General features: G+C 32.1%; 1 protein-coding gene across 3 annotated transcripts in view; it reads right to left on the bottom strand.

Moving 5' to 3' along the window:
- Nucleotides 1–13,941: 13,941 nt before the first annotated feature.
- LOC125077436 (RNA pseudouridylate synthase domain-containing protein 2-like) overlaps nt 13,942–18,069 on the bottom strand; it is a 408,954-nt gene continuing 404,826 nt past the window's right edge. For all 3 annotated transcript variants that reach the window (XM_047689398.1, XM_047689399.1, XM_047689401.1), the window contains exon 14: nt 13,942–15,808. In XM_047689398.1, coding sequence (XP_047545354.1) covers nt 15,734–15,808 — 75 coding nt within the window. In that variant the 3' untranslated portion in view covers nt 13,942–15,733. The remainder of the gene's footprint in view (nt 15,809–18,069) is intronic.

Genomic DNA, 18,069 nt, shown 5'->3' with positions numbered 1-18,069 from the left:
ATCACTTTCCTGTAAGGACAAACTCGAACCTCACCGCAGAACGCGATCATGAAATGTTAGAAAGTAATACGAGGTTGACTGTAATCATCATCCATCCTCCAGCCCTTATCAATTTAACTTGGGGTTGACTGTAATAATTAATACACGTATCGAAACAGCAAATGAAATACGAAGTGAGTTCTTGTACAGTTATATTTCTGTAGAGAGAAGACAGGTCTCATATGGATGGATGGACTCTACTGGCAGTGACAGTATAAATTCAACGTTTATGGGCATTATTCTACATAGTAGTACGCCAGACTCACTGCGAGTTTGGCGTACAATTTAATACAATTCCAGTAAACTGGAATATCAGAATATTTATTGAATATTTATGTTAAAATAAATCATTTTGATAAGATTTTATTCCACAGTATTTTTTGTAAGGTTATGAAGGTCAAATATTGCAAGATAAATTAGACCATCTTCATCTTATCTTATGGTTGTTTCAGTACCAATGATTGATTGAATGATTTCAATTTAAAGCATGAGCTGGTTCTATCGCCATATTTCCAGACAACGGTCAAAGATATAGACACGAAATTATGTATATATAAACTTGTTTTAAATAAAAATTTTAGTAGGTATAATTATTTATACAGAGAGGAGCTACCTAGAGTCGTTTTTTTTTTATTAAATCAAGTGCATAAAATAATTATTTTAAAATTCGACGACAATAACCATCGAATAATAGGCGTTTTTAAAAATGAAAGTTTCCATTAAAGCTATTTTTTGGATGATTTCTATCTAACTTACTGTATAGTTAGGTATAGGTTTGACTCTCAGTATTGGTGTAATATTGACAGGTAGGTTTATTGTAGATTAAAGTATGTTTAGTAACAAATTTACAAACCATAACGAATTCACATTTATAATATTAGTGGGATGATATTTGTTTATGGAACCCCTATATATAGAATAAATCCGCAATAAGCTTGAATACGTGTGGGTTCTCGGGTATACGCTAGTACATACATGAATTGTTTATACCACGATTTAATGCCACAAATATTTTAAAGCCTTGTGGACGCATTGATCCAAAACTCCGGATGTGACAGCTGATGGAGCCAGTTATGCAATATTATAAATATTAAGCGATATTATTGGTCATACCAATGTATTATGGTTCTGCCTGCCTCATTTAATTAAATAACAATGAGAATCGATAAGGAAAACTGCAAATTATGAGTATATAGAATTATACATTATTTAATATAATTTAAATAGGAAATGGGCTACTTACTGGTAAGTCTCCAACGTGGACGCATTGGCACTGAAAGAAATGTTTCCTTAAATCGCTAATGCACGGCCAGCCTTGGGAACTAAGATGTTATGTAGTACCTTGTCTTTGTCTTTGACTTATAATCAAAACATAATTCTAGTAAGAATTGCGGCTTGACGGTAAAAGGGGCAACTATGCGCGTCCACCAAAAAAAAAAAAAAATGTGCGGGAATAAAAAGTTAATCTGTATTTAGCTACACACACTATGCACTATGATATATCATAGGCAATATCCGAGAACGAACAACTCGTCATAGTAGAGTTCAATGCAAAAAACAAACGAAATCTGTCATCAATTTGCATTCCAAAAATTTAGTTTGTGATAATGTCTGGCGCCACGCTGCAGGCTCATTGACATACATCAATGAATTTATAAACATACTACTAATATAGACAACACGTCTGTCGAGAAATTAAAACAACATATAAGATCAGGTGCCGATATTGTTCTTATAATAAAAATACACCTTCAAATTCACAATTTAGTCTCAATAAAAAATAATCATTCTTAACTTGACTATCAAACGGTTGTCCGAAATGTGTATCCCATGTCAACGATGTCACGATGACGTTTGCGTCATCGTCATGCGTCCTCCTAAAAACATTGACGGAAACGCCGTCGTATATCCTAGCCAGTTCACTATTTTCCATTAAATTTTCCACTATATCCACTTTGATCGAAATCATTCAGGAGAACGATCTAATCTGAAGTGACAACAATTTCAAAACGATATTTTCTTTCAATTCAAAATCATCATTATTCAAATGGACCCTTCATTTTCCTTTGATTCGTAAATTTACATAATTGAATTAAATGTACTACCCTGTTATTTTCTCGGTTGTGATCTCTCAATTCCTGCTGCTATTTAGCAACTGAGGGGTATCATTGAATTACAAATAAGTCACAACAAGCTATCTACCAAAGATACTAAATCGTCGCAAATATAACGTCAAAACTCTTTATTTATTTATTTACTAAGGACAACCAACAGTAGATACAATAACACATTGAATACGTACAATATAACAACTTGAATCAAGGAAAATGTTCTACTAATTACAGGTAGTCTCGGCATGCACTTATAACATTACAATACACATATTTTATAAAATATTTTTAAGTGAAAACAAATACATATAACAATTACACTAAAAAATTAAAATAATTTAAAAAATAAATATTAAAATACCAAAAAATAAATTTTTAAAATTACATATTAAAAACACATAGGAAACTATTAAATAATCAAGAAATATTATTAATTAATAATTAGAAAATAAATATTTATTTTTGTATTATTGGTAAAATTTTGTACATCCGGCTTAAAACAAAACTTTTGACTTGTGAATTTGGAATATTAGTATAATGAATATCGAAATAGAGCGATCAATACCAAGCCTTTTCATTTTCAAACTAAAAGTTATAAATCAAATTTCACTGAATTTCTTCCTTAATACCGATTTTCTTTAACCGTTAAGTTATAGGTGAAAGAAAAAGATAATAAATTAGACGAATTTCCTTCCGTTGATTCATCGCGAGGCGATCAATAAGATAGTTCCACTGCAATATTAAATATTGGCTTTTTATAATATAGACAAGCGGACGATAAATTGGGCCATCTGATGGTAAGTTGTCACCGACCATTGGAATTGGCGCTGTAAGATATATTAAAAAATGGTCCCAAAACTGTAAGGAATGCCTTATTACTTTGCGAGCCTTAGTTCCTCACGTTATGTCTCTTGGACTTGTAGTTACTCTGGCTCATTAACCAATCAAACAGGAACACGAAAATACTAAGTATTGGTGATTGGCAAATATCTAAGAGTGACTGGTACGACTTGGGGCTGGCTGGCATGGCTTGAACAAAGCCTTACCACTCAGTGAATCACTTAGAATATAAAATCTATTTTATATATAACAACTGTTATGTAATTTAATCAAGACAAAAATCGAATGTTTTTATTGACGGTTCTTATTGTTTTTGTTAGTCTTGATTCCCAATCGGTGGTTGATTGATTTAAATGATAAGTATATAAAAGAGCAACATTAAATAGATATCATTGGTCGAGTTCATGAATGATCTTTGATATACAGTACGGATTCATAAAAAAATTACGTTTCGAATGTCAAGGAAGGAGTCGAAAAGTATAAAAATTGACTTTCAAAACGTGATCGCAGCATGTCTGCCATTTTGATATCTTAAAATATATAAGAAAAAAATATAGGAAAATTTAATGGCAGACACTTATCCCGGTTTCTATTAAATTTTATATAAATTCAAAGCTTAAACTTATTTCATCATACTTAAATTTATAAATAATATTTATATAATTGTTGTTGAAAATGATTTTATAATATACACACTAGCTGTTTTGAGCTGTTTCAAATGCGTTAAATAATATTGCTGGTCTTCCGTGTGTCGTAACGTGATTTTATTTAACATTCCCATGAAGTAATCTTACGGAAAATATTAAAACAAAATCTTTAGCTTTATTTATCAGTATAGATAAGAATGAAAAAATAAGAAATAGCGCTAAGAAGGCGATCTTTTTCAGACAACCCTTGGGCGTACTCGATATTAACAGCGGTTCGGAAGTGAACATTTTTGATTAAGAGTATGTTTTAAATTTAAAAATTATAGCATACTTAAATGTATGAAATGCATTGTATACGATCAGCCAGTAATTTAAATTTTTTATTAAGTAGATACATTAACATTATTAGCAGCCTGTAAATTTCCCACTGCTGGGCTAAGGCCTCCTCTCCCTTTGAGGAGAAGGTTCCGAGCATATTCCACCACGCTGCTCCAATGCGGGTTTATGGAATACACGTGTGGCAGAATTTCGTTGAAATTAGACACATGCAGGTTTCCTCACGATGTTTTCCTTCAACGCCGAGCACGAGATGAATTATAAACACAAATTAAGCACATGAAATTCAGTGGTGCTTGCCTGGGTTTGAACCTGAAATCATCGGTTAAGATGCACGTGTTCTAACCACTGGGCCATCTCATTAAGTAGATAGTAATTTCGAAATACTCTATTAAAACGATATTGATCGAACAATTTTTTATTAAAATTCAATAAATAGTGATAAACAAACAAATGCGGTTAATTTTATATGTACGGTATATAAGTGATGCGATGCATACATTTTCAGCTGTTGCTAGAATCGCCGCCCATTTGAATGAGAATACTGTTACATCTGAGTTTGTTAACATAACAAACATACACACACTAGCCAACAAAATAAATGTTAAAGAAAAATCGTCTTTACGACAATACAAATACAGATCTATCAATACAAATATTCAGTTTGACAACTACGAATGCATCGTGCCAAAACTGCACGCTCTAGGTAAAATTTAGCGTGAAATGCGGGTAATAGAGGCGTCGAGGTTTTGTAAAATGTGTTTAAAAAGTTTTTTTTTTTTTTTAAATTACCCAATGTAGTTTTCAATATGTTAATAAAAAAATGTTAAAACTCTAAAATTGACTTTATTTTTAAAAACAACCAATGTTTTAACTTTTTCATTAATACTTTTTTCACTAATAATGACATCACAAAAAAAAAGTCTCTAACTGTGGAACAAAATGCAGCCATTCGGCTATTTGCATTCGAAATTTAAAAAAAACGAACTCGTAGCTGTAATTCAATACCATAATGGATCGAACTTTGAACGTACGTTCCAAACGTAGTCTTAATTAGGCGAATCCGGAAAAAAACCATTTTCGAAATCGAATGTCCAAAATCATTTATTGGCTGAAATCAACCATTAGCTAATTGCTATTGGTCGACCACGTTCTGCGGTTTCAGCTATTAAAATATGGCTTGATTTTAAATTAAATTTTATATGAATTTGTGGTTTATTTTTTGTGTCAATATTAGCTCCATTTCGTTTATTATTTACTCGGATCGAATTATTTTAATTTAATTGATATTCTCGAAAATATAAAGGTCAATATGCTTTAGTTCAATATTTGCCTTCCTCGTTAGTCTAGTTGCTAATTGTAAGGTAAGGTTCGAGAGGTACAATTAAATCTTGGGTAAATCTCAAAGAAAAAAGTTCCTTCCTTTGATGGGTTTAGTGGTAACCGAGGGGGGGTTAGATACTTAAGTGTTCTGTTTTGAAGAGCGAGTGTGCCAGTGAGACACAAGGGACATAACATCTCAGTTTCGAAGGTACCTGGGTTATATAATGGTTAATATTTCTTCCGGCGCCAATGTCTATGGACACTGGTGACAGTTATTTTATGTGCCACATAATGGTAGGTCTACACCAGAGAGATAAGCGCTGAAAGATATAGTAACAATTCCTCACATAGCCAAAGCGCCACCAACAATAGAAACTAAGCTTATCATCAGGTGTCCTATCCGTCTGTCACCATAAAAATATTATAGAAAAAAGTAGTTTTTTGTTGCCAAGATATTCCTAGCATCAGCCAGTTGCAATGGAGTTGGTTACACTAACCGCGAACTGTACCACAAAATTCCCCCTAATACATCTTTCTCTGGTCTAACGGAATCCATCTTTTCAGACGCTGTTAGTGAGGGATAATGTGAGTGACCACGTAATGTTTGAACATTTACTTGTGCACCGCAAAATAACCTGCGTTGTGACGTCATAACCGAAAGTCTATTCTTTTGTCTATTACGAGTACATTATCATAACTATAGCTTTTTGATTTGAAAAGTACAGTGCATTATAAAACGCGGCGTGTTATCGGTGTGAAATGTTTTGTAAATATAAATAGTAGTAGATCCATTGGTTATATACAGATGGTGGAGGTAATTTGTCTTGATAAGATTAATTTTCTCGCCCTTCAACTAGATTTGATGAGTAATATTGTAGAAAAAGTTAATTAGTTTTCTATGTTTTCTTGGGTCAAGGTATTTGTGGTACCGTCGTTACTTCTGATTTTCCATAACACAAGTGCTTTAGCTACTTACATTGGGATCAGAGTAATGTATTTGATGTTGTCCAATAATTATTATATATTTATTTATTTATAATATAAGCTTGTCACAGAATAGAATAATTGATAGAAAACTTAAAACTGAGAGTAAATTGTAAAAAACAAGTCTGTAAATGTGCTCTGCTGGTCTAAGGCCTCTACCCCCTTTTGGGGGAAGGTCTGGAGCTTAAACCATCACGCGTCGGTAATGCACGTTGGATACAGATGCACATGCAGGTTTCCTCACGACGTTTTCCTTCACCGCTAAGCACTATATTAATTATAAACACAAATAAAGCACATGGAAATTCAGTGATTGTTGCCTGGATTTGGAGTTTCGGTTAATATGCACGCTTTCTAACTATTGGTCCAGCACGGCTCTTAACAATAATAAAACGAGTTAAATTATCATGTTAAACTTTTCTTCGAATTGTTTACGGCTATAGGATTAATTAGGATCGCCAGGGTTGAGAAATACTTTCAAAATATAAATCAAGTAAACTTTTAATCGTTAAAAATAACCGCCATTTTTTAATTCATACGGCTAAGCGTTACGTACCACCAGCTGAGCTATCGATATTTCAAAATGGATAATACCTACAACTATAATGGAGATAAACCTATTTTAATTCGGCTTTAATGTTCACCATTAACGTATTTTATATTATAGGACTTAACATTATTTAAAGCTAAATATAAATGCCAATGGCCGAAAACATTAACAGAATTTCGGGTACAATTGATATCTAATGAAATAAAATGTAAATAATGAGATCGTATATATAAAAAAAACAGTCCTCCAAATTACCTTCATAGCCAAACATTTCCTTATCGTAATAGCCTTCGCAATTTTAGTAGCCCTTGTTACCTGAACTCCGAACTGAATTAATCCGGTTTTTTTTTTGTGTAAATAATTCTCTTAACGAAATTAAACTTAACTAAAATGACTCTTATAACTATTTAGTTTAAGTACATAATCCCCTGCAAGTATATTTGTTGATGATAAAATTTAAAATGTTTGCCTGTTTTGCTCGTTATGTTCTTTATCTATTCAATGAGTTTAGCTGTTAAATTGCTATTTCATTGTTATTTATTTTTCTTTAACAGTATTAAAATATTAAATTACTTATATTACTTTTATTTACAACGGCTTAATGTAGGGAATCTCTTTATTTAACAATATAATTTATTTTCGCCTTCTAATTCGCAATCCCATTTTATGAAATATAGTCTACCCGCCGCCGAACATATATTAGCTGAATGTTATTCAGGCCGCTGGTTGAACTGCGCCGCTAAGTCATAAGGATAGACTATTGATTAAAGGTTCAATTATAATTTAGTTTAGTTTACCACATGTCATGTAAGTGTACAACGCTCCGGAATTAAACGAAGGTGGACTATTATATCTCTATTTCATCTCACCCCATTTGCGTCGCACACTACTCTGTGGTTTTCTTCGGCGGTTTTTTTGAAGCGACACGACTTGGGAACTTTCAAAAAAAGAGCCTACACATTTCTCAAAAGCCGGCAACACGCCTGCAGGCCCCCCAGTGTCGTAGATGTCCATGGGCGGTGGTACCCGCTTTCCGTCAGGTGAGCATCCAGCTCGTTGGCCACAGCCCTCACTGTTCTACTTCACTGAGACGACAATTCGTCAAGACCTGTGAGATCTTAGTACCATTTGTGTGATCTAATTAAAATTACTGTTATAATATACTCCTGTAATGGTTTCTTTTTGTTCTTTCGTGTTTAAAAGTGTAAAGTTTGTTCCTAGTTTTTAAAATCGACTATGTTTAACCATTAAATTATTTATATAAGGAACGGTCTAACGTAATATTACGCCCCTGACCAGATCTGATAGGGGCGCCCTAGTTTTTATAAATTACTAACGAACTCCCCAACTTTACACGTGTCACGACCACACGAACTACTTGTTAGCTATTTGTTACTTATGACGAATCATTTAAAAGAACAAGTTATTGACAAGTACTCTTTCGGCATTTACAGGTAATTCTACCTGTGTATCCGTCTAACAAAAGTCATACGTATTTGTATACAATCATTGAAATGACCAAATCGTTTGCAAATCCAAATTTGCACTGTCTTGTTACAGAATACACTTAAAATGTATTCTAAAGCTTGGCAAAAATTAATACTGTGTAATAGAGAGATAATTTTAAAGCCAGAATTGTTTTTTTTTATGGCATTGGTTAGCGGACGAGCATATGGGCCACCTGATGGTAAGTGGTCACCACCGCCCATAGACAAAGGCGCTGTAAGAAATATTAACCATTCCTTATATCACCTATGCGCCACCAATCTCGGGAACTAAGATGTTTTGTCCCTTGTGCCTGTGATTACACTGGCTCACTCACCCTTCTAGCCGGAACACAACAATACAGAGTACTGTTATTTGGCGGTAGAATATCTGATGAGTGGGTGGTACCTACACAGGGCTTGCACAAAGCCCTACCACCAAGTAAAAAAAGTGTTTAGTGTATTTATAATACTATCATATCATTAATTTACATCTGCTGTGCTACTGTTCTCCAGAACAACATTTGGAACTGCTCTTTTTCCCAAATCTATTTATTACCTAAAATTGTTAATATTGTACATGACATCGTGTAATTTACGGTTATTGTGTACCTGAAAGCTATTAATAATAACAGCCGTAAATGCTTCATAGTTAGACAAAGGCCTCCTCCCTGCACCTCTCCTAATAGGACAAACATTCCGAGTTATATACAACACGTCACGCTACTCCAGGAAATACGTGAACATGTACTCCTATAAGAAAATTGTATAAAATGAGAAAGTTCGTAAAGTCCATTATACATTGAAGCAAAAATTTGACTCATGTAGTTTCTCAGGCTCAAAATACCCAATCATCCGTGACTCCATGTGCAATTTCTACTGTTTTATTGACTTTTAAAAAGTAGTCCATTATATTTTTTTATCAAAAACTATTTATTATGTTAAATTTAATTCTGAATTTCAATACAAATTCAAAATGTAATCTATATATAGAATTGTGAATCATGATCGTGAAATTGTGGCAAGAATGCTAGCAGAATTCGTTGAATAACAATTACAGTTCTCTGAACGAAAAATGAACAACCCTGTCCATCAACAGAGAAAGCAATAAGACGAGGGAAGGTACGTTCCAAAAAAAGTTTAAATAATATTTCTCAAAATTTTCATTATATCCATTAAGGACATGATTCTAAACATGATTGGCTTCGAAAAGCACCAGATTCTGAGACCTCTGAAATCAGAATCACTAATATACATATATTTCAGAGTTACTCGGTACTACATAGGATAATATAGTCAAAATAGCCTCGACGTAATTTTCTAATGAAAACACTCAGGTTACAATCTCGATCCAGATTTTCCGAACTCTGTATCTTGGTTTGTCTACCGTAAAGTTTCTCAGAGCATAATTCAAATTTCGAACAGACGAAAATCGAAGATCGCTATCTGCCATCGAATTCATTCTAATATCTCTGCAATTCGTGTGCGCGAATAGCGCATAGCGTTCTGTTGTCGAAATGCGACACCGTCCAATATACACGTATCATGCAACCAAATTTAAACATAATTTTCAACTTTAATAATATCAACATAAAGTTGATATTTATTAGATTTATTGCAGGAGAAGTAAATTGACGGGTATCGTTGTCTGCAGCGCCTTTGCTTGGAGTAAATTAATGATTGGTTAGTTTTAGGCTCCGCTCCGTAAGGTATACTTTGGTATTCGTTGTGGTTATAATCTTAATGAATAATGAATATCGTTTAGCGGTATTTTTCGGGTAATTTTGGGTTGCATCAAATATATTCGATATTTAATGTTAGTTAATTGTATATAAAGTGCATTTCGTTTGCATGGGAATATGTATTCTTTATTGCGATAGCATTATTATTGTAGTGTTTTGTACATAGAAAATATATATAGACGAGTGTTTTAAAATTGACAAAGAGGATTATTTACTAATTATAAAGTATATTTACTTTTGCTTTGAGTTTTGAAACGGCGTGTGGTTTCCGACAGAATTGAATGAAGCCCATCTCAAACAGGGGTAGATTAAATATATATAAATTAAAACGTTGGAAGCGGAACTTATATGCAGCATTCCTAGAATAATACCACGTACAAAATATTTAGTTTAAGCTAAAAATTAAAATAACTTAATCATTAGATCAAAATCGTTGTTATAATTTTTTCAATCATTAAAATATTATAAAGTAACTTTTATAAAAACACGAGTATCAAAACAGACTATTTTTCGATATAAAATAATTTCACCACCATTTTATGCCTCGCGGATAACGCCTTCATACTTCGAACTCGCCTATCCCCTAGATAAATCAAGCACAAACATATTCAAAACTTTATCGAGAACCTTATCATTAAATACATAAAGATTATTTTGCTTTGCAACCAACCGTAAGCATTAGATAGTAGAGATATGATTTGAGTATTCACGCTGGTTTTTAAGATATTTTTTCCTTCGTAGAAATGTCGATTTTCTCTAATACATTTATACGTTGTATCCTTTATTTGCACACAAATAGACTTATTATGGTCAAAGTGGTTTTATTATGGATTACCTACGTTATTGGTAATATATATAAAATACATATATAATATAGACTTTTTAAAAAGAGTAGTTAGTAAATACCTACCTAGGAATTTTAGAATAGAACGAAAGTAAATTATTATATAATTCGAAAATGTGGTGTACTTGGACTATGTTTTCTTACATTACATACACATTAACAGCCTGTAAATTGTCCTATTTCTGGGCTAAGGCCTCCTCTCCATTTGAGGAGAAGGTTTGGCGCATATTCGACCACGCTGGTTTATATGTGGCAGAATTTCGTTGAAATTAGACACATACAGGTAACATAACTCCTCATGATGTTTTCCTTCACCGCCGAGCACGAGATGAATAATTATAAACACAAATTAAGCACATTAATTCAGCGGTGCTTGCCTGGGTTTGAGCCAGCAATCATCGGTTAAGATACACGCCTTCTAGCCACTGGGCCGTCTCGGCTCACTTGTTTTCTTTGCTAGGAATTCTTACGTTATTTTACTTACAAGAATATTAAGAACACGTGAGTCTTAACGTAAATTTAAAGACCGTGGGCTTAATATTTGTTTATAATTAATCTCGCAAGAAATATTACTATGAAACCCTCAGACTATGAAATCCATTGTTATTAGTTAAGAAGTTGCTTTTATCCTGTATTGAGGAATTTATAACCTGTAAAATAATTCGACCATCAATAACATACATTTTATTTTTAACTATGAAAATCTCAAACCAAACGAAATCTTGGTAATAAGTCTTCAACAAATAAGTATTGATTTTGTAGGTTTTTCCAAGACTTTTTTTCTTTGTATAGCATTATTACAAGTTGTGTTTGTGGTTGGGCAGTAAGTACACGCCCACTAGTAAAGTAGTATGACGTCTGGCGAGTGGCAAGCGTTTCTGTCACGCACACCAAGATACTTATTATCTTGGCTCGTTGCTTTAGTAACTAAAGTTTCACGATGTATTTAATATTAAGGAACCCTTCAGTATTTTAAATCACAATTCCATAAAATTGTATATTATACAACAAACCAGTCCCCCGGAATGTCACCTATTGTTATATCAATTCAATTATATATATTTTTCTAGTGTTTTTTTTGTTCTAAGTGTGAAAGGTCAATTTTACACAAAGGCGTTATATAATTATTTTTTGAAGGAGAATAAAAAAAATAGCTTGTATTGCCACCATAAAAAATTCCTACGATTCTCAGTGCTACCAATTAAATATTAAAATGAAGTGTATGAACAACTAGCTCAGTCAATCCTAAGGATGCTCCACAACACTAACGTTTTACTAATAAAACTATTAGGTGCCATTGGTAACCATAATTATTCAAGAAATTCCTAAATGCTATATGCAAACAATAAGCGAATCTTGCCATCGCGATTTAGAATTATTTACAATTTCACATAACGCCATCTAGTATTTATTAGTTGAATTATATATGTACATTAATTACGTATACAGTGTATACTTACGTAAATCAATAAACGAAAGGGAATTACAATAAAACAATATGTGTCAAAGATGAATTTAATTCTAATTAATTTTAAGTGGAAACATGAATTATCATAACACGAATCTAAAGAAGGAAACGCTATTATAACCTTAATTACCAATACTTATACAAAATAAAATGTCTTTCATGTAGTCGTCGTTCAAACTATACAAAAAAAAAATCGAAATTTAAACAACAAACTTTTTTTATTTATATCGCATTGGTGTTAGTAATAATATAAATAACATACACTATGCAAAACATATTTACTATATTGATTCGTGCCGAAATCAATTTCAGTGTGACCAGAACGAAATTCAAACTTTACGTTGGTTTCGCTTTCTAGAACAATCGAATTGGAATCTTAGAACAAAGGCTCAAAATCAGTAATGTTTACTTTTTGATTTATTTAAATTATTATTATTCAATTGTTATTCTTATAGAATGAACTTTCCTTATAATTTTGGTCTTGCCATAACAAAAAATTGCCAGTACTGCCCTTGTTCTTAAGATGTAACAAAGGTAAATTCTAGTCACACTTTACAATAAAAATCGTCGTGCCAAATATAATACCTACATTTTAAAAACTTGTAACAATTACAAATAACTGTTATGAAAAACATATTTTCACATTTTTATATTTAAATTTATTTTGAGAAGGCACATGAAATTCTTATTAATAAACGAATAAAATGAGGCGACGAAACGGTCCAATAAAAAGCAGAACATATAAAAAGGCAATGATTTAAAACAATGAGGCTGTATTATATTATTGTGAAATAATTTATTTATCTGCGACAAAAAATCGCTACGTCTTATTATCGTACAGCCAGTAATATAATCGTTATTTTCGCCATCATTACATATAATCATACATATAACACAATGTATATGAACAATCTTACCGACTATATAAAAATACAACAATGTTCACATGTGAAGCTCATTTGACTTCTATCAAGTCAAATCAGCTTCGCGTCTCGTGATATGCCACAGATTATAAATATTTTTTACACGCTACCCTTTTATTTATTTTTTAAATTCAACCATTACTTTTACCGATGTCATTGTAAAGAAGTATAATTATTCAATTATATTTTACGGTATTTGTTAAATTAATACAAAATCTTTTGAAATCGTTTAGAACCGAAATTCTTTTTTTAAATAGTATTTTTTTTTTAAATGAACCCCATTCAAAGCTTACAAAATTTGATCCCAATATTTACGACAGTTGGATTAACGAACTTCAAGGAAATTTAATGGCACACCAATATGAAGCATACACATTCGTATATTATATAGCAATAGTGTATCGGAGTAAGTTAATATTTTTCGGTCATGACGTCATAGTTTCGAACAAAAAGGTTTTAATGTGAAAAAGAATAAAAATGTCCTCACTTACTCCGAAGTAAATTTTAAACACACGTACAAGTTTATAAATAAATATATAGATAGTACGCACGCTACAACTACGCTACGAGTAAGAAAAATATATAATTTTCCATAGAATTAATTTATATGAAAGCTCGTGAAAATATTTTTAGTGTTAATAAGAATTGTCTTTTATATTTTAATACTAACTAATGTATCTAATAAATAAACCAGCGACGATGAATCGAATAATTATTTAGCTACAGAAATTTCGGTTGTACATGTTCAAAACAATCCATTATTACAATAATACAGGGGGGAGGGGGATTCTAATTATAACGGTAATGATACGTTCGAGAACCTATGCGGAACCAACTTTGACCGAACCGCAAAATTGGGGCCCCGTTCAAAACTGGCATAACTTATCGTCTAGAAACACGCAAAACTTATGAATTATGAAAACAAAACAAAACTCTTACACATGTCTTTAAATCTGCTGCTTCGATCTGCTCCCAAACCGAATCTTACTTCGCATCAAAACATCCTTCTTTGGATAAACCTATTACTTTGGTTACAACACGGAAACGAAATAAAATCATATCGGTGAATCGATAATGATGATTTTTGAAAGAGGATGATTGCAAGCGAAATATATTAAATAAATGCATATCACACTTCAAATGTCGATTACCAGATCGAAGGGCAACGGACGCGTGAAGGTTGAGATGTGATTTTAAGTGAAAGACGCGATTATAATTCTTTTTTTATTTATTTAAAGTACAAAATTTTCCGATGATACTTATACAGTCTAATCAAAACTATGGAAGCCAAAAACTTTAGAGCGTCACTATCGCTCGCAGAATTGCGTTTATTCTTAATTATGCATTTATTTGTAAACGCGTTTTATATTACAGAGATAGCCTTTCTATAAACAGTGGTCCTATTTACGATTTTTAATAAAATACTGCAGTGGTCCGAATTTTTAATATGACTGATACACAGTCGACATTTTCTCTAACATATTCTATTTGAATATACAACACTTTGATTCTATGTTTTTATATAAAAAACGGACTTACGCGTAAGCAGTGTGAATTGTTTCAAAATAACGACAAGTATAAATTTTTCGATTGAAATGATAATTTTGATGATAATATTAATCAAATAGATCATCATTTTGGTGATGAGAATAACTTCGATGATAATATATTGATTTATAATCGTGGTTCAGACCCTGCCTCGTTTAAGCGATAAATCTATTTTAATGGTATTGATATTTTTTACAAAATTTGTTATCATCCCTTAACTCTACGCTACAACAAGCGTTAAGAAACAACCTAGACCGATAGGAACTGAAGTGACAAAGTAAAATCTAAAACATTAAAAGCGAATCGAAATAAAAGATCCGAAGTACTAAGAGGGTCACTATTATAATGGAAGGTAAGAAAGAAAAAGAAATACCAAAAGTGCAATTAACGCATATAAAATAATATTCACTTACGCTATTCTTAAACTAAATTACAAAACTGCCTCAGCACTGAGATATAACAGCCAAGTATTTACTTGTATTGATAGTTTAATTACATTTCGGTTAAGGTTCGTTAGAACCCAAGTTCCTACGGAAAGCGCCTCGTCTGCATCACAACACATATTTTTAACATTCGTAACATTCATTATACCGAATTCGTCGTGACCATTATCAATTATTACTTCTGTGTTTAATTCGACTAGATCTAATTTGTGTTTAATTTCGTTCAACACGATATTATCATCGATGATGTTACTACTAACTTTAACACGAAATATATTTCGTTACATTTGTATTTTATCAGAGACACTGTTACAATGATCACACTTAGTTATTTAAACATTGTTATAAACGATACCGTCTTTGTTGATAAGTCCGATGTTCACTTAATCGGTTTGTTGGATATATATAGAGATGAAGCGAGGCGCTTCTGCAGTGGTGTCAAGACCTGTAACTATGAACTATCCGGCTCCTCCCAATCGATGCTCGCCCACTGTGGAAGCTCCGTCTCGTATTCCCAGCCGGGCCCCTGTACAGAAATTGGATTATAAATTGACTGAAGTAACAGCAAAAATGATTGAAAACTTAGCTAACACTAGTTTTTGACCGAAATCGTCGTGACCATAATCAGTCTTCAAAATTTAAGGAATATATATATTTTTTAATTCATGTTTTTTCTAATCTTCTTCTGAAGAGATGTAGACTCGTCAATAAAAAAAATTAGATCGATTAAAATAATAGTACTGAACAGATTATTACTCTTTGCCTATTTCTATATAGATGTGATTATTTGTTTAATCATCAAAAATAAATTTGTAACTTAGACTAGACAATGCTAGTTATTTTTACGATAAATGTTAAATTAAAGTTTGTTAGGAAATATATAATTTATACACTCCTGGCTCCATTTATCACAATAGGTATGCTTGATGAAGTGATCTCATACATTTGTTCATTTACTCCACAAACTTTAATTTGTAAATCCTTATTTTTCATATCTTAACAACTGTATATCCTTCAATTTAAAGACTATTTTATTTGATTTTTATTTTGTCCATTTATACTTTGTTTATTAGTTTATAGTTTTGCTTCAAAGTAAATTCAAACGGACCATTCCCAACGGCTTTAATCTGAAGTCGTATAAAGTTTGTACAGAATGTTCGAGGCACTCAGACGTACGGCTCGCTTCAACCTTGTCTAGATCGACCGCTGCCTTTTGAACTAGTTCCCTTAAAAACGATATTTCGCATGAAGTTACCGAATATGTATGACTGTTTGCTGTATTTATCAGTCTCTTGACGATATTCGAAGATAGTTTTAAAATAAGGCCCATATTAGATTCTAGCAAACCTAATTCTGAAATTTACTAGCGATAAAGTTTCATGCGTTATTGTTCTGTTAAACAGCTTTGTATTGTTGTTTCAGTTTGAAGGTGGATGAGTCAATATTAATAACAGGATAAGGAATTTAATAAGGAAACACTCGTTTTGTACAATCACCATCAGATCAATTCAACGTTTAAGAATATCAACCAAACAGTTAGGACTTAGCATTCTAGCATCGGAAGAAATTTAGGCATCGTCTATACCAACAATTGATGAAAAATCAAAATATACTTTATTCAAGTAGGTTTTTATAAGCACTTTTGAATCGTCATTTAACAAACTATTTAAAATAAAGTTACCATCGGTTCGGAATGTAGATTCTACCGAGAAGAACCGGCAAGAAACTCAGTAGTTACTCTTGTTCAACATCTAAAAATACAGATAAGGAGCACGTTCTCCCTAATTTGACAAAACATTTATTAATCAGAAACAGTTCTGAATTTGTTTCTACGATCACTTTTCTTTAGCAATCAGCGGATCGATGAGAATTTGTTAGTAATTGTGCAATTATTAAATTGGTCTCGAAATATTTACGAAGTTAATTGTTAAGGACATTACATAACTGTTTGATCAAAAATCGTTAGCTACGAATGAGAATTTAATAAAAGTAACGAATTCGATGTATTCTATAAAATTTTTGTTTTTTATCAAATTACTTTTTTACTTTCCAAATAAAAACGATTTTTATATTCATCTTTTTAAATATAAATCGATCATCGAGCTGAGAGTCGTGAATAGTCCATATTATCTTACACAATTTAGTTTTAAAACTTGGGGATATTCCATTCGAAACAATTTTAAAGTGAAACGCGAACTTAATAAATAACGTATTCATACGACTGAAAAAGTTCATAACACGCGTTACGAAATCACCTGAAAAGTCCATAATTTCAGAAAATTCTGAAGGCACACCATAATAAAATCTGGTAGAAGTAATAATAACACAATATTTTGAGCTGAAGACGAACTTCGGACAGTTAACTTATATGTTACATATGTAAATCTTACATATACGAAATTGTGAAAAAGTTTATTGGCTTCATTGGTGGTAGGTCCGACTGAGTAGGTGGCACGCACCCATCATATATTCTGTTCTTGTGTTTCAGTTTAAACGATGAGTAAGACAACGTAACTACAGGCACAAGGGTCATAACTATATGATCTCTAATAGACTGGATTGTGTATATGACAACCATTGCTGTGCCATTTCAAGTGGCATAGAAAAATAATTAAAGTACTAACCTAGGAAATAAGTTTTTATTGTTATTAACAAAATGAGTCTTTATGTTACTTGATAAAATATAAATATAAATAAATAAAAATAACACCTTTGGTCCCAAGGTTAAAGGTCATTTACGTAAATAAGAGATACTTAATATTTCTTACAGCGCCAATGTCTATGGAC

This window comes from Vanessa atalanta, chromosome 3 (assembly GCF_905147765.1).
Source record: "Vanessa atalanta chromosome 3, ilVanAtal1.2, whole genome shotgun sequence".
Taxonomy (NCBI): domain Eukaryota; kingdom Metazoa; phylum Arthropoda; class Insecta; order Lepidoptera; family Nymphalidae; genus Vanessa; species Vanessa atalanta.
This window is presented reverse-complemented; position numbering and strand designations above follow the sequence as displayed.